Genomic DNA, 23,490 nt, shown 5'->3' on the forward strand with positions numbered 1-23,490 from the left:
TCCACATTTTGCTCACACAGGGGAGGAGCAGCGCCTGCTCACAAGAGGCAAAATGGTCTTGGCTTCTCTGTCTCCAGTGTCAGGGGGACGCCATCTTGGCTGTGACCAAAGGAGCTGGCTTGTCCTGGAAATGCTTTGCAAACAATAGTTTCAAGATTACTTATAGGACAGGTCTTGAAATATATGTGTGTAATAAATATTTTATATATATACCGGTATATATATATATATATATATATATATATATATAAAAATAATTGTGTGCATACAGGAAGAAAAGAAGAGTAAAGATGGCTATGCCCTGCAGCAGAATGGATGGGAATAGGTGAATTTCCCAGGTTTAGTTCCACTTTGTTATTAATAAGTATTACCACCGTGCAGAGGTCTGATTGCCTTAACTTGCTGGACGTTTATATGTATAATACCTCTTAAATGACCCTGAGAAGACTTTTTCAGAAGTCCATATTTCTGTTTTTCATCCTCCGCTGAGCCTTTTTTTGGGTGGATATATTCACCTTTATTAAAAGGTATTATAAATACATATATCATACAAATAAGTGTTTTTTTTTTTCATTAAACCTTTCACACAGCATATACATTATTCCATTAGGTATTTTTAAAAGCTAAGAAATAAAGATGTCAACAAACTTCTATTTTTTGGGGGGCTTATTGATTTTTATGGTCTACCAAATATATGTGGGGATAAAATAAGTAAAAAGATTGTTAGTAAATAGAATGTCATTTTACATGATTAGATAACTGAAGTGAATCTTTACACATCTTTTGTGTAAATAATCCCAAATCCTCCAGTAAGTCGGCCTCAATGTCTTTCCCAATGCTACAACCCCACATTTGAACTTTGATTTGAGCCCAATCGCAATCAGAATTCTGATTAAATGTGATATTCTTTACTTGTTCATTTAATCCATTTTGTTACATGTCTCCAAATGACTACATTGCAAAATCTAAATAATAATGTGCCAATTTATGGCCAACCACTTTCAAACATTTTCCAGATGGACCCATGGAAAAAAAAAAGAAGATGGAGATATCTTGCTTTATCAGTCTAATATTGGTAAATACTCTTTCTCTTTGATACATTTTCCTTTTTTTCGTTCATGCCCATTTCTCTGATTGTGCTGTCAGCCTCTAACCACTTTGGATATTCTCCTCTACTTCATCCATACCGGCTCTTATCATTGGACATTGTTCTCTACTTCCTCTTTGCCCACTCTGGTAATTCACCTCTACTTTATCACCACACTTCTTCATTCCCTTCTTCCTTCATGCCCACTCTCCTTTATATCACCCATGCTCACTTACCCACTTTCCTTTCTGGACATGCTCCCCCATTTCCTCCACTCACTCTCACCTTTGCACTATTCATACCTACTTTATTGAATATTTTTTCCTGTTCCATCCATGCCTGTTTTCTGTTCAGGGACCATTCCCAGGGCTAGAGCTGAGTTAAAGTTTAAATAATGCTGTCAGCTCTGACTGAAAGACATGGTGCTATACTGCAAGGAAAAAAAAGTGTCATGTCAGACTTATATTTTTTATTACCTGAATCCTGTCCGGCATTTTTTTTTTTTTTTACAGCACCAGGCCACAGTTTAGGGATTTAAAGCTGTTTAGGAGCTAGAACTGAAACTTTGCCTAGGTTCCAAAGCAAACATGGAGCTCTGTAAACTCAACCTAAATCATTTTTACTTTATGTATAAGTTTATTAAATTAAATCTTCACAATAATTTACATACATGTTCAAGTGATTCACTGTTTCATTCATAGGAGGATACTTATAGGGAATTTACAGCTGTGTAAAAAATGTAAAAGATTCTTGTTCTTAGAATCCACATAGCCGGCCACTTGGAAAAAAAAGTCTGGGCTGTAAGATAAGAGCATAAATACTTACCTTTTCCAGTGACCCATTTCAGCAAACTTTGCTTATCTTCAGCTCCTACAAGTATTCTGAACTCCTAGGTGTGTGAATACCTGTCCTCCCACCACATGCTGAATATCTACGACTAAAGGGTCTACAAGCCAGTAGAGGGTAGCACAGACCAAAGAGAAATAAAAAATACCCAGAGAAGCCGGGGAACAGAAAAAGCAGTGACCCTGGTAATAAATGCAATAATATATCTAATAATCCTACCAGAATCTTGTGAGAAGAAAGCATCCTGTGGACCCTGATTATACTGCATTTATATCTGTTACATTGTTGCCAGCTATCTCTTTGCCCTACAAATGTCTCCCCCTATATTATGGAAAAGAGGCGATTGTGTTGTGTAGTCCTTACCTTGGATGACAGTTCCTCTTCTCTACAGATACTGTGCAGTACAATATTTTCCGACTCACACATCAGTTACTGTTTTGTGTAAGTAGTATCTCTTTGTGACTCAGAATTATTGTAAAGAGTCTTATTTCCGAAGCAATAGACATTTCTTGTGCACAAAGCTAATTATATAAACACATTGCTTAATGAATTTGGTGTGTAAGAACACAGGAGGCCTATGCATAGCCCAATGCTTCTGAACACTTTCTGAATGAATCAGAGTGCCAATTTTGTAGGCTGGGCTTTCCACCCCCCAAAAAAAAAAAAATCTCTGACCTTACAAATCCTAAGGACAGGTGGATAACTTTACAGCCTATGGTTTTAGATAGGGATGTTAAACTATTATATAGGTATAAGGACTAGGTATTTACAAACTTTTGACCATACTGTGTGTCAGTGGGAGGGTTTTAGAATACAAATTCTAATACCTGTAAAAAAAAATAGTGAGAGAGGATTGCTCAGATGGTAACTTTAGGGTAAAGGTACCTTATAACCTCTCTTTAAAGGATTTGCAGTCCCACATTCATTTTTAACAAAACAAAAGTGATTCCAATTGGGTACAAATGAAATCAAAGCTTGTTTCCGCTGTAATATAAAGCCCATTGCCTTGGCCATGGCTCAAATAATTAAACTCACATTTCAGCATGAGACCTCTTTGCATTCTTAGATACATACAGGATAGAAAGTCTCCTAAATTTCCAGCACAGCCAATTCGTGTGAGTTTTTCCCAGCTTTTTGCAATAAGCCAGGTATTCTGGCAGGTGGAGTAGTGGATTGGATGGCCAGGCTGCAGATCCACCCAATTGCTTCTGCAGCTCAAACTTAAAAGGAGTGTGATCTGTATTCCTCACCAATCCTAAACCACAATCAAGGTTAAACATATATGGCTTTTCCGCCTCAATACTTTTACTCTGGTGCCTACATACTTTATATGTTTTTTTGTCCCAAATAAAAAAAAGGAAATGTTAGAAACACATCTACCATTATAAAAAGTTATTTTTATTAATTTTAAACATAGCCCTTTGCTAAAATAGGTACCTTAAAAATTATACCTTCATCCAGACTAGAATAATTACAGTAGGACACAGCTGCTAAACACCCACACAAGACAAATGGTTACTTTTATATTTCAGGTTATGGGCCACAAAATCTGCAACATAAAAATAACTTTAAATTAATTGCTATCCCTGCTTGGTTCTACCTACACATAAAAGAGATCTCATTTTACCAAGCAGGGGTCTGGCTCCCAGCCTACACTAAATAAAAGCAAACATGAACCACTTTCAAATCTATGGTTTGTTAGAATACAGCAGGTTGTCTGTATTTAAACAAATAGCTGCCATCTGCAGTGTGCATTAACCATGTGTTTAAAAATAAACAGCACTTGGGCATAAATGTAACAGGGCTTCCTGTATTGTCATCACAGCTATGAGGTCCATGTCATTACAAGCAGCAATAATGCGAGACATAAGCAAATAAAATTATCTTTACGTAGCTTTAAAACAATCTGCAATGGGTATATAGTCACTAAAAGTTACTTTTAAATGTTTAAATATTTAAAAAGTTATTTGCAATTTACTTATTTGTTAGAAGGTATATATATATATATATATATATATATATATATATATATATATATATATATAATATATACACACACACATACCTACATTTGGGAGAGGGAAGGTTAGCTCAATGAACCAATCAGGTGTGTTTCATGCAAGTATGTTAACTGTTCACATGCTGACAGACAGCAAAATAGGATGGTGGATGGGCTGTTTATATCCAGGTTGTGGTTAGGGAGGTGACCTAGCTGTTTTAGTTAAAAAATCATGATTCTGACTGTACAGCATAGTCTGTATAAACAGAGTAAAAACAGATACCATCTGCCGGTATAACAACTCCCATGTATGCATTGAAATTGTGTATTTAGCTGTTTTCAAGATTTCAGCCTAATCATAGAGGGCAGTTATCACCTAATGAACTGATTCATAAACTGAAATGTACTATGTAAATGGATACTCCTATTTGTTGCTAGTTTGATCTTTGCACAAGATAATTATGTGCCATGAATTATTCCATATACACTTTGTAGACTAAGTAAGCTTAAATATTATCAATTTTCACTTAGAGTTTTTCAATTCATTCCAAACAACATTTCCACATTATTAAAATATTTTTATTGATAAGGCAGTCATGGTGTACATTCATTTTGAAAACATACTGTACCAGCACAGTGGAATTAATTTCCTGAATTTTTATGCTGTAAAAAGCTTGGAGAATGGTTAGAAACATATGGAATGTACAATGGGAACCAGCCCAAAGTTGAGATCTTAGTAAGGGCAGAACTACTGCAATGTTAGGCTGATGGGCACTGAAAGCAATTGTTCTGAACAGTGCTGATTAGGATACCAAGCACCACTATGTACCTCATCACAAAAACAAGCACAAAACCAGGACTCTGGCCAATAGCAATCTACAGAGTTTCACCTTTTTTTTTTTTTTTTTATTGAAACTAATTTGTAAATTGGTCATTATAAGCAACAAATATTTCTTTTGGACCTGTTTAAACTTAATAACTTGTTTTTGGGGGACCCTCATCATGTGCATTGGGACACAAAAAACTGATATGCCTTACTCTTTCTAAGCTGCGACAGGTATGTTTGCAAAACTTTTTTTTTTTTGATTTTACAAAATAGCAGATAATTCCTCTTGTTATAGCTCTTGTACTGAGAAGATTAGCATGTTATAATACCACTTTTGATGCGACTACCATGAAATCATAACCATTTTGCATATTTGAATGCAAGTGAATGTAAATAATACCAGGTGACTTAGCCATGAAAGTACTTGTTTGGGCACTTAATAAAACAGGAAATTAGATATTCCCTCGTGGGAATCTTCCAGGTGAATGTGTTTCAATGGCAGTAATTGATTGCCACCAGGGAATGTTTGAGGAAATGTCAGAGTCTCTGTTTTATAAAAATAGCCTTACAACAATATTTAGGCATGGTCCACTGTAGTCACCAACCCTGGCAAATGACATGCAGCTATTACTGGATCACTTTTTTGTAGACAGAACATTCTTGCAAAAAGGCTGCAGAAGACCAGCAGCACTGTGATGCAACAAAAAAGAAAAATATGAAAATAAGTATTTTATTTATAAAATAACATTCATTTATGATAAAGAGCACTTTAGCAAACTATAAGCTTAAGTTCCAATGTGTATTTGCTTAAAAAACATACAGTTTCCAAGTAAGGTGTTTTCCACCTTTTATAGGGCTTGGAGGCTACAAGAAGGCTTTCCTGGTGATGCTGAAAATCCATTTAAAATGCACTAACAGGGACCTAAAAATTATGTTGCTTGGGGGGCACTGATAAGTAGCAATAATTTTCTATAAAGTGCAAATATTTAGGACCAGCGTACAATATATTAGGAAAGAACCTAACCAATGTACTAAATTTCTTTTTGATTTTAATAGACTGGAACAAAGCTGAAAACCCAGAGACCTTTCATAAATCAGTCACTAGCCCTTGTATTCTGTTATTTGTAAAGACTAAGCTCAGGACTGTAATATAAGCACATATAAGAATCACATAGTAGCCGGTGAGCATATGCTGGCATGCTCTTTGGGTCTTGCCGTTGGAGCACTTCAGGGCTCATTTCCAGGTACTCTGTCACCTCTGGACAGTAAATCACTCTGGGGATGTTAAATCCATTCTGTCCCCCTATTGAAGAACAAAAGATTGATAAACTTAATTGTAAGGGATGTATGAACAATAGGTATAACATTGAATTTCAATTATCAGTAAGTACTGTGTGTGTGTGTTTGTGTGTATTTAGATTTGCTTTAAGCTATAGCAGGCTGAACAAAAAGAGGCCAGTTATGTTCATATAATGTTGGGATAGAAAAGGGCACTATTCTTCCCCTGCCTCACAGCTACACATGAACTGATCTACTGCATGCAGTCACAGTTCTTCATCTCCATGGAATGGAAGTCTGTTTCTAAAGGATAAACACCAAAACATTGCTGGTTCTTTCTATTACTAATTTTTTTTCTAGCAGTTATCTATAATCAACAGAACTTTTAGTATCAACTTTCTATTATTATACATAACTATACAGGATTTATATAGCACCAACATGTTATAAATAGTGTACATTAAATTTTGTGTGCATAAGACATAAACCAAAGCTCTTCTATTTTCTACAAAAGGCAACAGAACAGAAACATCTGAATGAGTGATAGGACAGTTTCTAATTCTTTATGAATAAGTAGTACCAAGTATGACACTTCTGTAACTGTGTGTGTATGGATATTTGTAACAGACTACCAAATATAAGTAAATAAAATTGTCAGAGCTTGAAATATCCTGGTTCACATATAGATACCCCCAGCTTGGACTAGCCATGGAGTGCACATACTATCCATTTACCCCTATCATATTTTAAGGTATGTGACATTGACTTTGTATGAGTTAACTCACTTTGCTTTCTAAATAGGAAAAAAACTGAAACTAAAAAACATAGATATCAGACATTGATAACCCACCTTCTCTGTCAGCCATGCTGTCAAAGAAAGCCCACATGGGTCGATTCTGGGAGTTCAGTCTAATAAAGGCAACATAATGGCTAGTTTCTATACAAAGGACAGCAAAGAGCTGCAGATACTGTCTCTGGAACACAGTTTGTCCATTTAGATTAGGCACACACAGTTCCCTGGGATGGTGGCTGCAACGCTTCCTGTGAAGATGGACCTGTTCAGAAGAGAATGTACTGTTAGAGCACCAAAAAGGCCATAAGAAATAATAACTTGAATACAAATGTCCTTAAAAAATGGGGCACAAAGCAAATAATGAGGTTCAGAATTTCATATTTTTAAAATTTGAAAAGAAACTGTGAATAGGTTACTATAGATTTCAGGCAACTATATTTTTAGAGACTTCAAGAAATAAAAAGTTTATTGACAGGAGAGTCTCACCTGTCTACTGCAGATAGAACAGTATTGTTTTATGTGACCTGGTGTGATCCCTGTGTCCTCGTAACAGTCAAGACACTCCGCTACTGCCAGAGACTGACAAATACAGCATTGCCTTGGGGCTGTAAGAAACAGAAGGAAACTGATATTAAAGTTCTAGATTTACAAATGGTATTTTCGGCTGGAAAAATATGCATAGCATGTCATGGCATTTTATTACCTATACCAAGCAGACACAAACAACAGCAAGATGTTGCAACTTTGAAACTTCATTGCCAATAGCAGGATATAACATGAGCAAATATTAAAGAATTGCAAGCTGATATGACAAACAAAAAGTAATGCTGCTGTATGTATTTAACGCATTATTAAATGTATATTTCAAATTAAAGTAGTGTAAGTTCTTGAATATGACCCGGCATTCGCCTCCTCCAAAACCACTGTCCAACAAAGTTCAGACTGGGGCCCTTCACTGTTCAGTCACAGGTTAGGGGGAAGGACAAGACTTAAGTGAAGCAGAGAAAATCAGGTCTCCTGCCCTGCCAGATAGGGATGTGCAGACAGCGCCATGTCAACTTCCCTATATGTATTGTATATGTGTTATGTGTTTAACTTTCAATTTTAATTACCATCTTCAAGAAGATCAGTGATGTCCAGTTGCAGAGTTGGAATAATTTTTGGAAACATCTTGTTCTTTCCATCTCTGGGCATCTGAATGATGAGGCAAGATGGAACCTGGCACATGACAGAAGCAACTATTACCTTTTTGCAAAAATATAAGGAGGAACTAATAACACCATGCAGACAGAAACTGGGTGGAAACAAACCCCAATGCTGAAAGGCAGTAATACTAACATCAAAGCCATCAAGTTATGTCTTTTGGTAAGGATAAACACTCACAAAGCAACTTATCAGGAACTCTTACACTGGTTCTGACTCTCTTAACTCTCATTTAGCCTCCATTCTTTGTGACATAGATCACACAAACATTTTTTCTGGTCTATAATTAAAAAATGGCAATAAACATGTAAATCTCCTATGCTACATCATCCCAAATGTGTTCTGTGTAATTTAGATTCATTAACCTGCCTGTCTATTTGTTTCAGCAAAACTGAGATTTAATAGGGTCAGGATACATTTTCTGATCTTCAAATGTCCATGACATTCAACTGTACCCACTGCAGTACCACTTTATATAAACTCTACATTGCTGTGAGTAAAAATCCTATAAGGTCAGCCATTACATCAATACCTAAACCAGCCAATATGTCACCAACAATCATATAATTGTCAAAGTCACTACAATCACAATTGTTTCCATTTTGGTGTTCGAAGTGAAGCTCCTAACCTGTATCTGCATTACGGTACGCTTTGTGCTGCTACATAGTTACATAGAAGGTTCAAGTCCATCAAGTTCAACCACTAGGGAAAATAAACATATCCCAGATATAAAACCCTATAAGACATAGTTGGTCCAGAGGAAGGCAAAAAAAACCCTGGTACAATTTGCTTCAACAGGGGAAACAAAATTCCTTCCTAATTCCATGAGGCAATCGGATGTTCCCTGGATCAACAGTCTCTGTTATTTTTACATTAAAGCCCTAATACTCACTTATATTCTGTGATTCTAGGAAAAACATCCAGCTTTTTCCTAAAGCAATCAATAGTAGTTGAATTACTGAAACTACTTCCTGAGGGAGCTGATTCCACATTTTCACAGACCTTACAAAGAAGGGATCCCTTCCCTATCCAGAGCTTAAACTTCTTTTCCTCCAGACGCAAAGAGTGCCCCCTTGTGCTTTGTAATGATCTCAAAGTGAATAATGGGGAAGAGAGTTCTCTATATGGACCATTTATTTATTTATACAGGGTCATATCCCCCTTAAACGTCTCTTCTCAAGGGAGAATAGATTCAGTTCAGCTAATCTCTCCTCATAGCTGAGCTCCTCCATTCCTTTTATACATTTAGTTGGCCATCTCTGCACTCTCTCCAATTCCACAATGTTCTTTTTGTGAACTGGTGCCTAAAACTGGACTGCATATTCCAGACGTGGTCTGACCAATGCTTTGTATGAGGGCAGGATAATGTCTCCATCTCTGCAGTCTATTCCTCTTTTAATACAGGAAAGTACTTTGTTAGCTTTAGATATTGCAGCTTAGCATTTCATGCGGTTAATAGGTCTATGATCTAACAGAACCCCCAGATCCTTTTCCATTTCTGACTCCCCCAAATGTATTCCCCCTAGACAGTATGAAGCATGCAAGTGCATAAGTTTACATTTATCTATATTAAATATCATTTGCCACTTGGCTGCCCAATCAAACAGTACATCCAGGTCTGCTTGTAGATTATAGACATCCTGTAAGAACCTAATTCCATTACATAGTTTGGTGTCATCTGCAAACACACAAATTATACTTTTAATCCCAAACTCTATATCATTTATGAAGATGTTAAACAGTAAATGCCCCAACACTGAACCCTGGGGTACACCACTAATAACCTTAGACAATTCAGAGTTATGAATCATTAATTACAATTCTCTGGATGCGATCTTTATTAAGCCAATTCTCTATACATTTACAGACTGACTTTTCTAAACCTATCGACCCTATATTGCATTACCGTCTGTGGGGTACAGTGTCAAATGCTTTAGCAAAGTTCAAGTACACTATATCAACTGCTATTCCACTGTCTACCTGTTTACTTACTTCCTCATAAAAAGAGAGTAAATTTGTTTGACAACTTCGGTCTTTCTGAAGCCATGCTGACTATCACTTATAATATTGTTTTCTAGCAGAAACTCCTCTTTGTGGCTCTTATCAAACTTTCTAAGACCTTTCCAACTATGGACGTTAAACGAATGGGTCTGTAGTTACCTGGTAATGACTTTGCTCCCATTTTGAAGATAGGAACCACATTGGCCTTACGCCAATCCATCGGTACCTTGCCAGTGACTAAGGAGTTTCTAAAAATTAGAAATAATGGCTTTGAAATAACTGGGCTCAGCTCTTTCAGGACATGTGGATGTAATCCATCAGGTCCTGGTGCTTTTTCAAACTTAATTTTTCCCATCATATCAGTTCTGAGCCATTGTGATTCATTTAAGGCAGTGACATTGCTATTATGAATTTGGACTTGAGATCTGCCATTTTCCTTCGTGTACACAGAGCTAAAAGCTACTGTTTAGTAAATCTGCCTTGTCTTTATCCCCAGTTACCAACCCAGCGATATCCTTTAAGGGGCCTACATGCTCAGACCTGAATTTTTTGCTATTAATATATTTGAAAATTTTTGGGGGGTTTGCCTTACTTTCCTTTGCAATCTGTCTTTCATTTTGAAGTTTTGCACATTTTATTTGCTTTTTACATCTTTTGTTATATTCTTTATAGGTTTAAAATGATTAAGATGATCCTTCATTTTTTATATTTTTGGAATGCCCTTTCCTTGTTCCTTATGGCTTTTTTAACATCAGCTGTAAGCCACATTTAATTTTAACCTCCTATTTATTATTACCCATTGGAATATATTTTACAGTTTGCTTTTGTAGAACAGACTTGAAACATTCCCATTTCTGTTCTGTGTTCTTTGAGGACAATATTGTCTCCCAGTCCAAGTCACAGAGAGCCGCCCACAGAGAGCAAATGGAAAATTTGCTTCTTAAAATTAAATGTTTTTATCTTTCCTGTTTTTGCTTCCTGTTTACAGCTTACATTAAATTAAATCATATTATGGTCACTGCTACCCAGATTCTCTTTATATGCACATTTGGTATAAGCTCTGCATTGGTAGAAAGAACTAGGTCCAGCAGAGTATCATTTCTAGTTGGGGCTTCTATAAACTGTACCATAAAATTATCTTGTATTAAATTCACAAATTTCCTCCCTTTTGCTGTTCCTGTAGTGCCATTACTCCAGTCAATGTCAGGGTAGTTGAAATCCCCTATGATTAAAACACTTTTCTCCCACATCTTACAAATAGTTGCTAGTACAATAACCTCACTGTTTCCAAACTTGGCTTCTGACTACAAACGTTCTTCTCTGCAGAAGCCTGGTGCAACTATAGTGCATACATTTTGGTAACTAGCTGTATGTTCTTATAACACTTATAAAATATAGCAATACCTTAAAGTCTTTTTTTTAGTTTTGGATAAAATGGAAAAAAGTTAGAACCCCTGTCATCAGAGATTAGAGAGAATTCCCTTTACTTCCTGTTCTTGCAACAAAGTTTAAAGGTGTGAGAAAAAAAATATAGAGATGAACATTCTAGCATTTGCCTACTTAACTTAAAAAGTTCCTAGCGAGACCTTTTTTACAATACAGGAAGTGAAGCAATCTCTCCAACAGAGAGCATTCGACTACAGGAAAATGTGACGGGAGTTTTAATTCTTTCTGTGCTATCCAAATCTAGGTCTTATTACATTCTGCCTATGTATAACGCTAAACAAGATGAAGATGTTGTATATGGTAAGTCCCAGTGGGTGATTCCGTCTACCAGATTATGAATACATCAGTATTTAGTAGACTAAGCTTTATTATTATTTAAATCACAAGTGAAATAACTCCACCAAAGTGTTTGCATCCTGATTTTAAAGTGGTATGCAATGCCTAATAATAAATATAAATATCATTATTATCCTTTGTTATTTATCTGTTCAGTGCAATATTGTGCCCTATTTTATTTTTTCTTTTATCGTCATACTTCCAAAGGTTTTATTTTACTTTTCCACAAATTTTTATTTTGCTTTTGGGCTTCTGAAGCTGCCATGCAGCATACTTCTGCCAGAACCCAAACCTATCCCTTCTACACCAGGACTTAAGCCATTCGTTTAGCTTCAAAAGTATTGTCTGGTTAGATTATTGTACTAATAATAAGGTGTATCAGGGTCTCTAATAATTTCCATACACAGCTTTCAAATGATGTTTTACCTCAGTGAACTTGAGATCCCCATTAACCATAGACCATTCCAGCAGCTGCTGCACTGAAGGCACATCCACTGACTGTCTCTTCTCCATGAAGATCTGATAGAATATGCAACCCTGTGGCTTCTTCCTGGGTGTCCTAAATGGAAAAATTACAGTTGTTTTGATAAGATTCTACTAAAACACATCTTGCAAGTTTTGGAAAATAAGATTTACATATTAAAATGAATAAAAAAATCTTTATTGGTTAGGACCTGTTGCTTGGTAGAAAGTGTAAAAAAGACATGGCTGAGACGTGTAATAAAGGGGCTATGAATATGTGGAGCTGTTTGTGGTCACCAAACATGCACATAAAGTTCCCAATTTATTAAAACCTTCGTCCCATATTTAATGCTGATAATGGGAATCTGTATGAAATAAGGTATAAAACAAAACCTTTAAACAGGTACTTTAATCAATGACTAGAATTGGATACATATAGATGGTATGTTTGGCCAATATTTATCGTTTCTTTGAGGAACATTACATTTCTACCTGCGGACTATAACAACCTATTAACATGCTAGATACACGCTATTGTAAAAGAAGCCTGTATGCTTCTTAACAATACAGCATCAATACAGCAATCAATATACGTGGTATTGCTTGACTTTTTTGAGTTAATGCTTGAGATTGAGGTCTGAAGCCTGCAAGCCTTCTGTGAAGGGGTATTTACGCTCTTTAAATGCTCTTTAATGTGAACAATGTTACCAGCTTTCCCAGCTATCACCCATAGACTTCAAAAAACTTGTCTCTATGGGTCAGATTTATAAAAGCTCTCCAAGGCACTCTCTCTGGACAGGATACACTTTCATCAGTGAAGCTGGGTGATCCAGCAAACCTGGAATGGATTTCTTAAAAGTAATTTGCTATTTGTCAAATGTTTTCTTTCCTGGACCAGATCCATTCCAGGTTTCCTGAATCACCCAGCTTCACCAATAAAAGTTTATCCTCTTCAGCCTTGGAGAGCTTTAATAAATCAGGCCCTAAGTATTGGAAAGGAGAAAGGAGTTTGTTGTTGAAACAGAAGAGCAGCCTAGGGTTAAAAAGCATCTTCTCCATAAATACAGTGCTGTGAGTGACTGCACAGACTACTTCAGGAAATGTGTTACTGGCAGAATCACAAGGTGAAAATAAAAAAGCCCAAAAAATAAAGTAATACTTCAACCACATCAAGCTACTAATAAGCCACAATGTATAACATTTTTGATTTTGAGTTTCGATATGCTCAATGATAAAATGTGCCAAAGAATAACAGCAGTCTCTAGCTGGACGTTAGATTTTATTTTTTGTTTTTCTTTTATTATCCATGAGCTACATGGAGATATTGCCATCTTAAGGCTTATCAGGAAGAATTGTTAGTGAAAACCTTGTCTGATTATTATTGTCTTCTTTGCGATAAACAGGCACTGTTTGTCTATGTATTGTACTCCCTTATGACATGCTTAAACACATGGACATCCAAGCAACAGGGATGGGCAGGCAGGAAAAGATGGCTGTCTCTACACAAAAAAATTGACACCAGTAAAAAACTAAAAAAGAAAAACAACGGTTGTGTACTCTGTATTAATATGATCCATTTATTTGTGTACTTCCCCCCCAAAATTGACTAAAATTTAGACTGTATTAAAAAAGACAAATGACTATGGTAGGGACATTGGATTTTGAGCTCCTTTGAGGGATAGCTAGTGACATGACTATGGCCTTTGTAAAGCACTGCACTATATGTCGGCGCTATATATATATATATATATATATATATATATATATATTATATATACTGTGTAATAATATTCATAATAAATAATAAGGAGGTCCCCTGGCCTGTGGATGTTTATGACAGCAGTGGAATGTGTGGCCACTAGTTAAGTATTTAAGCCCCAGATTGTAAAACCAGTGATAGGTCTGTGTGCTACACAAAATGCCAAACCTCACATTTCAACCTGCCCCGAGTCTATATTCAGTGAGGTTTAATTCTGCTGGTAATTATCCTAACAGCAACAAGGGAAAGAAATACACACTAACCCAGACAAGAATACAAATGTCACAGATATTTAGGTAATGCCAATATATGTGTATTTTTATGCAATTCTCTTATGTAATCCTTAGATAGATAACTAATTTGAATGTTAACTTTTTAGGCTTCAGTATAGTTGCTGCAAATATATTCATTGTGTATTTTTCTTTGTTTTCTACTACTAAATCATGCAGAAAAAAACCACTAATTGTTTTGGTTACTATAGATTCTTTATTCAATAAAGACTGAATGCAAATGTTTTAATTTATTTAATTAATTTTTGATTTACCTGATAAAAAAGAGAGGATCTACCCTAAGAACCTGGAATAACTGATTTAGAAACTCCTCAGGATCTGTAAACATGAAAAAACAGAAACAGAATTATTTGTGATTAAACTTTTTATTTCAAAGGGAAGCTGTTACCTTGCCTATTCAGGAAAAAGTAATGGACTTTTTAAAGCCTTACTGCTTTTTCATTGCTGCTATGCAAAATAGCAGGGTCTTCCTGGTGTTCATTTAATTTTCCCCAATGATGTATTGCCCAGACCTAGGCCTAGGGTGATATCAATCCCTGTTTTCTGGGGTTGCTCAGTCTTTTTCTTTTCATGCCTTGAATAGGTGTATGTGCAGAATGGTGCATTGGGGTGCAAACGTATTTGCTAACCAAAAAATATTTCCTGGGTAGGGTTTGAGTGCAAATGCAGGAGGTGTTGACGACCAATGCACTTGCTTGGAGTGTCTTGTCAGGAGCACGTGTATGGTTTTTGTTGTCAGGAGTGAACAGGACCAGTTATGTTAAGATGAAGGTGTCCAGTGTGCACGTGCAGAAATGTGCTATGGATGGGGTTGTGTCATTGGGGCCAGCAAAAAAGATAGGAGCCAAAAGAATGGTGGCACAGAGTGGACCTTAGAAAGTAAGTGTCGATTTTATATTGGACATATGTCATCATTTTTATTAGTGCTTTTTTACAAATGGTAATATATAAGTGGAAGTCTCTCATCAAGAATTAGAACTTACTGTTAATTAGTGCTATTAGTTTTAGGTTTGAAGAATAGAGTTTGCAACTCAGACTCAGTAGAAATGTAATGGTAAACAGTTTTGGATGCTGGGGGCAAACAGCTTTATGTATGAACCTGCATTTCTATAATACAATAAAAGATATGTCACCTTTTTCTTCATTGGTGAAGCCAGTGCTTTTCCCTGCAGCCTCCAAAATCTTCCTCAGGGCCATTACTTTGGTGGCACATACATACCCATTCCTAGACAAACATAACACATTACAGAAAGATAACTCAAGGATAAATGCATACTCTGATTTATAAACCATAACCATTTACATATTTTCATATCACTTTTTCTATTACTTTTACATGGGAAAAAACGGTTTACAGCACATAAAGTAATAAACTACATGATTTTAAAGTGATTAATAGCCATGCAAAGACAAACATTAGTAAATGCTACCAGCAAAAGAAGACAGCCCAAATAATGAATCTGTATTGGCATTGGCTGCTTCATTTGTTAAAAAAACAACTAAATATTACCTGCCAGTGGTACATCCATGTAAGTTAAAGTGAACAAATACTTTGCAATTGAACATTACATTTTTAAGCAGAGATTTAATGAAAATAACGGTATACTGTGGCCTTCAGAGGGAAACGTGAGACAGAGAATAAAGAGAGGGAAAAAAAATAAAAGAAAAATAGTAATAAAGTTGAGAAAGCTGCAGAGAGTAAGGAATATGAGGAAGACAACTAGAAAGTCAAGAGATTTGATTTGATCTGCACATTGCACTGTGATTGCAGATTGGGCCCTAAATCTTGTAAAAAATTAAAAAGGAAATGAAAAATCAGAAAAAAAATACCAACCACCAACCCTGCAAAATTGCCTACTACACTAAAATTACTGCACAAGTTTAGTATGGAAGTTATGGAGATACCCTGTTCCCTGTTGCATTAATGGAAAATATATGATACACTACGTGAGGGGTTATACCAGACCTGAAAGTTACTCCAAGTGTTCCCCCATGTTAGGAATGTTATGAAAGGCTGTTTAATACATTTGTATGTGCTAAGCCCCTTCCACATCCATGCAAAACACTCCTAGAACTCTACTATCCACAGAATTGCATGCAGGTCTTAGATTTTGTTGTGGACTGAGAGCACACAGAATTATTGTGGACTGGAGGCAGCCCTACCCAGTTTCTGCAGCTAAACCACTCAAGCATTTTTTACTTTCAGATCTGTACAAAATACAGTTTTTTTTTATCATGTAGTCCATGATAACAACCAGGAGGGCTTTAAAGACTAAGGAAGTGTGCTGATAAAAATGAAAAGCTCTGAATTTCCAAAAAATATCAAAATCAATATGTTTATATACTGTTCTTATCAAATAGATAAAATAAAATGCTTCTAGTAGTTTATTAAACAGACAAAAGACAACAAATAGCAGAAGTTTATTGTAGGGGTTTAAATACATTTTTATCACTTATTCTTTAACACGTGTACTCACTTCCGCAAAGGGTTAACTATTTCAGTGCGCAGCAAGTCTCGGGTACCAACATATGATTCGCTATCATTCTTATCTGGAGGACGAAGCAGCATAGTATCCAGTACTGAGGAGCTTGCAAACATACTGGGAAAGAAGAAAAAAGTTGAAAGTACATATTTACATAATAGAAAAGATTATATATATATATATATATATATATTATCCATGCTGGATACCATGTTGGGTCCACAGGAGGGTCAGTGTGTAGGTGAGTTGAGCTGAATCTGCCGGAGAGTCGGGGGAGAGTGTTTAAGCTACAAGACTAGATAATATTTGGAAAAAGGTTGACATAAAGGATTACAAGACATTTGAAAGCATGCCACCACCAGCAACCCGAATATATATATATAATATATATAATAAATTGTGCATTTTATTTATATATATATATTTGTATATATATAGATATATATATATATATATACACATACACTGATTACTATGAATCTGTAACTGCACTTTAGTTAAAATCTGGCACTCAGACAATGAGCCTGATCACCCAGCTTCACTTGGATTATAAAATCAGGTCCAATGTATACTAAAATTATGAACCATCTTCAACAAGTATTAACTTGCCCATGAAATGGGCCAAAATAGTCATTTACAACGACTTGTAGTCATCATCCTTAATAAATTAGTTGTGGTAGTGTTAGGGCTCAATAATTACAAACCATGAACTGAATTACTTTATGATGTAATACAAATTATAATAGGCCTAGTAGAATGTGTGCTATAGCAGAATGGTGTAGTTATGTTTCTGTACCAGAATAATGTTGCATCTAAATAACATGAATTGCAGTGCCCTTGAATCCCCTTTTTCCATCCAATCATGCGTTCCAATCCTTCAATGTCTGTTGCAGGTGGGGTATTCTCCTCAACACATTCGCTAGTATACTCTTGGAATGCTGTAATGCAAATAGATAGCGAAAGTAAAAAAAATAAAAATAACTAAACCTTGTCATTTTTGTCAATTGCATCTCACAATATTCCCATGAAACTCCTAAAAACAACAAAAACCTGCAATGCTTACCAATTGAATTACATCTCTGAATCTGGTTAGTTGGACCATGCAGGGAATGCAGGAAACGTGAGTCTGGGCGGCAGTTTCGTAATTTCACAAACAAGGCCTTATTGGGTCCACAGTGAAAATATCTCACTCCTCTGTAAACTCCATCTGTGTAGGCAGAGGGAATCTCTTCCTCCTATTGAAACAATAACAAAATTTGTTTTAACATTTTAATCATAAAAAGTAAAAATGTTCCAGTGGTTTCTGGCTCCGACAAAAGCATCCTAAATAATTATCCAGACATTCAAAGATCAGTTAAGAGCTAACATAAGCACATTGACAGGTGGTACAGTTATTTCCAGAGCCATGCCTTGGATGTAGTATATGCTGGACATGTACTAGTAGAATGAATGTAATTGAAAACAAAACATGCCTCATTAACAATTTATTACTACTAACTGTATTTCTAACCAAAGCCTTCTTTTGGTAGTGGTGTGCTTATGTCCTCTTGATATATGGGCATTTTTTGGCAACAAATCCAAAGTTCTGGACATGATTCACGCTTCTAAAAAAAATGTCTTAATATGCTGAAGTTACTAGAATATGGTATGAATTGTTATTTTATTCAACTAGCTGGTAGTACACATGAAACTATTTTAGCATTTTTTATGAATAATTCACATTCAACATGGTTTACCATTTCAAGACCAGCAATAGTTTCGGAAGAATCAGAGGTGTGTCCTATCCATCGGATTACTCCATATATGGGAGGATCGTTCACTTCAACCATGGAATTGACCTCCAAACCATGTCTTATAGATTCAGATTCAGAGAACAGGCTGTCATTTCCGGGAGGATAATAGAGACTGGATGGAGGGTGATGATCTTCTGAAGGATGGTTAGCTCCTTCTTGGGCTTCTACTTCACGAGTAATGTTCAATGACTGTGGTTCATGCTCTTCACCTGTGAAATGTCATTTTATTTAATTAATGTGGAACTTTTTCAAAAACAAGAATTCTGTATTATTAAATATTATCCATGATATTTTACTTTTATCCTGTATCTACAGGCTATCCACAAATGGATTGCTGGACTTTTTACTTGCACTTGCTAACTAATCTCTAATACTCTGTAACTAAATGCTTCTACTCGAATAGACATTAAATAGACCACTGCTTACATAACTGACAAAGTACCATAGATGGTATACAATAATTATTGTTAGATTGTCTGCTCCTGCTTTTACAGTGCTTCCTGCCTTGGCAAGGTTTCAGTAGAGACCCTTAAATAGAAATATATTGCTATATTTATGGTGAGGCAAACCCCCTCACCATGATGATTGTGCTTCACCCTGTTAAAAAGCCACTATGAACTGTGAGAGGTAGGAGGTGAATGTGAAGCTCTACTAAAAGTTTTTTAGTAGAGGGGATATTTACTTGTAATAATCCATAATACAAGTTTTTAGTAAGGTGAAGACATTGCTCAGCTGTCAGGTTTTATAAGGTTTGCTGGTCACAGCATCACCCATGATATAATCTGTTTGTATAGTGATCACGTCGATTGTTTTTGGAACTGGCAGCCTGCTCAATTGGCATTTTTTTTCATCACAGAGAAACAACAACTGTTTAAAATAAAAATTGTAGTGAAGTTCCTTGTGTCCTAGAAATACAGAAAAATTGTGAAATGTTTAACTGGTTTATATTTAAATGTGCCACCAAACAGAATCATTGTCTTGGTCTTTTTTATCCACGTTATCATTCACTCTCCACATTCAGAATATCCCTAAATCCTAATTCTTCCACCTCCACAACATCTCTGAAATACGCCCCTACATGTCCCCAGATACCATCATACTTCATGCACATGCTCTTATCATCTCTTCCCCGGACCACTACAAATCCTCTTCTCTGGCCATCAACTAACCAGACTCGTCCCTCTATGATTTATCATGAATTTGATACTAGATTTATCTATTCCTTCCACATCTGATGCCTCTCCTTGCAAATCTCCACAATGGCTTTCTTTTCATCTACAAATCAAATTTAATCTACTGTGCTTTGCTTTTAAATCACTCCTATGCTATTTTCCTTCCTACATTTCTGACCTGATACACACATACACTTCAAGTCATTCTCACTGCTCTTCCAATGACCTATCATTGAGTTCCTTCTGTATAACCTCTTTCCATGCACTGCTCCAAGACTTCTCTAGAGCAACTCCCACTTTCTAGAGCCCCCTTTCTTATCCTATTAGGCTTGCTTGTACCTTCTATGCATTTTAAAAAATCTTTTAAAAAAAACCATTTCTTTTAAAAAAAAACATTTTAGACCTGCCTACCCTTTTTCATCTGCCTCTAAACCCTTCAATAATTTACCACCATCCAATATCCCCTCCCACTATGTACTACTTGTGTAACTCACCTTTTAAATCCTAAGGCCATGTACATGTTAGATTTTTCCCGATCTTTTCCTACAACAAATGACTGAAAGATGCATGAATGAGCGCTATACATACAACGCGGTTCTGCTCCATGAAGAGGGGAGGGGGGAGAACGACAGAGCAACACCCCGCTGCACCCTTTCCCCTATTACGGTTGGCCCATCCCGGCGGATCCATGAACGAGGATGGACAAGCGTTGCACACATGTACACATGACAAATTCTCGTCTGATTCCAGCCCTGAGGCGATTATTTGATGAGAATCATCTGATGTGTGTACGTAGCCTTAGTTTTGTTGGGTAAGGATCTTCTTGTAGTCCTGTGCCATTGCTTGTACTTGTTAAGTATGCAGGTTTGTCTTATGTAGCCCCTATTTACTGTACAGCGGCTGCATAATATGTTGATGTTTTATAAACATAGGTTAATACTAGTGAGCATAAATAAGAATGTTTAGTTGGCACAATCTTGTCCAGTATTTATAAACAGAATAATTTACAGTTAATCATTCAGGGTTACATCAATAAGACATTTGTTTATATAGAGAATATTTACAGCAATTAGCCTTGAAGTTTTAATGATCCTTAACGTTTATGAAACTTCCACCTGCAAATCATATACACTAACGTTAATTTATTTTATAAGTCAGAGAAAATTCATCAGAAAGGCATAATTACTAGCTCGCATGCCAGTGCAGTGCAGCATATAGCTTAAAATTATATGGGTCCTTAACCCATGCATTTCCTGTATGTAAATTTAAAATGAAAACCATACCGTTTTGACTAAATGATATTACCTTGCAATGTGTTCTCCTCTGGAGTACAATGCTTCTTGCTCCTTTCTTCTTCCAGTGGTGGTGCTTAAACAGAGTAAAAGATCCGAATTTTAGTTACAATTTACAAATTTAAGTATATTCATAAGGAAGATCACAGAGATAAAAACATAAAATCAAGCTGAAGTTTATCTTACAATTTACCTTCTCTTGTTCCTCTTTTACCCTCAACATGTATTTATTACAAACATTATCTTACACCCAGTGACATATTAACTAGGTCTTTGTGCACTCTCTGAAGAGCAGGCAGATCACATCAAACACTAAATGCTTGGAAGCAGTAACAGGCTGTCATGACAGTTTTTTCTGCATAGGTGCTTGCAAACACCTATGCAGGCTTCTCCAAAATACTAGCAGATTGGTTCCTTTTGTTTCACTTTTTCTGTAAATTGAAACTGCATGTAAAAGACTACTTGCAAACATTTAAAAAGGTCTGTACAAGCATTTGCAAACAGCAACAATGAACTACTGTCTGTCAAAAAACAATTATGAACAAACTCAAGGGGCCTGATTTAATAAAGCTCTCCAAGGCTGGAGAGGATACACTTTTATCAGTGAAGCTGGGTGATACAGCAAACCTGGAATGGATCTGGTCCAGGACTCAAAACATTTACTAACAAATAGCAAATTATTTTGAAGAAATCCATTTCAGATTTGCTGGATCACCCAGCTTCACTGATGAAAGTGTATCCTCTGCAGCCTTGGAGAGCTTTAATAAATCAGGCCCATAGTCCAATGTTAATCATTTTGCAAGTAGTTGTGAGCAGTAAAACCACCCAAAATGGCTTGCAAAAACCTATAGCCTGAACATGCCAATATTCACCTTGTGAGCACCCCCCTGCTGTGCCTTATTTTGCTGTAAACATAGAAATCCCCAGTATCAGCCAGTGCCAGATGACAGGAGGAATGGTGAGGCCAAAACTTCAGTCATATGACAATGTTCAGGCTGAGCAATCATTGTCACATGCTACTCGGATGCAGCAAGTGTTTCAGAGGCAGAGAAAGGAGATAGAAAGGTAAGTATAAAGCGGACAGGTAAGGGGTTGTTTACACCAATACTTTACAATAAATGTTCAGGTAACAGACATAAAGAGAGGCAGAGCTAATGCATGTTGAGTGTTTGCATCCTACAAATCACTTAATAAATAATAAAGAGTAATAAAGAATAATAAACAATAAATAAGAAAGAGAAAACGTGTAAAAATATGTCAGCATTTTGTTCAAGATAATTATCGCAACTAAACTTATTTTCTCAATAAAATACATTATACATTTGATTTAGCAACTTTGCTTTAATAAATGGACACATATTTATTACTGTCTGTGACTCCATTGGAAGATAACAGTTTGTTTCCTCTCTCTGTACTGAACCTGGGCTTTATGTAAAATTACCTCTATGAGGTAAAAATAGACCCTAAAGAAATCCTTAAAAACAGCTAGGCTAGAAATTTGTTGATATGATATTATTGATATTAATCTATTTGTCCGTTCATCTCTGAACATCTGCATTTGATAATAAATAAATTGATTTTGGAAAAACCGTCCTACTGTCCAAATGGTCAAATGATAAGACTTAGCACCTTGTCCTACAATGTCAGAATCCCAGATATAGGTCTTCAAGTAGCAGTATGCTGTACCTCTATATATATATATCCTTTGTGTATTTCAAAGCACAATTTTTGTTTTTTTAACTATTCAACATGAATAGGTCGATAATGAAGGTATTTTAAAATTCAGATTACAATCAGGATACAGAGAAGATCATGCTAATCAGCGTATAATTCATGCTATGTGAATCAATGGCTGATTACCACATTGTCACAAGGATTTTTAAGTATGCAAGTATGTGAAGGATAACACTATCCTTGTTCTCAGTATTAATCAGACATCTAGAAAATATTCATATTAACAGAGGGCTGATGAGGATAGCCCAAGAGCAAGGACCCCAGGGGCACTATTTTTACAGAGGCCCTTTATAGGAAATCTAATATTATGCTCTGTTTCACATATTGAAAGGTAAATTTAATACATTAATACATAGGTGCATAGTCTGTAGGTGCATATTGTGTGTAAATGGTTTATTGTTAAACCAAGTTGTACACATTTGCCACACTCTTTAGGAAGAGAACATGACAACACTTCTATCCCTAAACCCCACACCTGCTCCCCCCACAACATCCTTCTCTGCCCAAGACATTGCCACCTACTTTAGAGATAAAATAGACAAAATTAACATGATGTCTCTGCCCACCGAACCACTCAAACCATACCCACCCCTCCCACCTGTAAATCATCACTGGCCTCCCTCAGCCCTGTTACTGTGGACGAAGTCTTAACTCTTCTCTCATCATCTCCGTCTACTACATGTCCACTTG

At 36.1% G+C, this 23,490-nt stretch overlaps 1 protein-coding gene across 1 annotated transcript in view; it reads right to left on the minus strand.

Moving 5' to 3' along the window:
• Positions 1 to 4,489: 4,489 nt before the first annotated feature.
• Positions 4,490 to 23,490, minus strand: part of LOC140333487 (ubiquitin carboxyl-terminal hydrolase CYLD-like) — a 26,650-nt gene continuing 7,649 nt past the window's right edge. Inside the window, exons 4-15 of the mRNA XM_072415149.1 lie at positions 21,080 to 21,142; positions 18,546 to 18,811; positions 17,873 to 18,044; positions 17,606 to 17,747; positions 16,804 to 16,926; positions 15,460 to 15,551; positions 14,581 to 14,644; positions 12,242 to 12,374; positions 7,942 to 8,047; positions 7,316 to 7,434; positions 6,887 to 7,091; positions 4,490 to 6,061 (exon numbers count right to left, since the gene is read on the minus strand). Of these exons, the coding sequence (XP_072271250.1) occupies positions 5,877 to 6,061; positions 6,887 to 7,091; positions 7,316 to 7,434; positions 7,942 to 8,047; positions 12,242 to 12,374; positions 14,581 to 14,644; positions 15,460 to 15,551; positions 16,804 to 16,926; positions 17,606 to 17,747; positions 17,873 to 18,044; positions 18,546 to 18,811; positions 21,080 to 21,142 (1,670 nt within the window). The 3' untranslated portion in view covers positions 4,490 to 5,876. The remainder of the gene's footprint in view (positions 6,062 to 6,886; positions 7,092 to 7,315; positions 7,435 to 7,941; positions 8,048 to 12,241; positions 12,375 to 14,580; positions 14,645 to 15,459; positions 15,552 to 16,803; positions 16,927 to 17,605; positions 17,748 to 17,872; positions 18,045 to 18,545; positions 18,812 to 21,079; positions 21,143 to 23,490) is intronic.

This window comes from Pyxicephalus adspersus, chromosome 6 (genome assembly GCF_032062135.1).
Source record: "Pyxicephalus adspersus chromosome 6, UCB_Pads_2.0, whole genome shotgun sequence".
Lineage (NCBI taxonomy): Eukaryota > Metazoa > Chordata > Amphibia > Anura > Pyxicephalidae > Pyxicephalus > Pyxicephalus adspersus.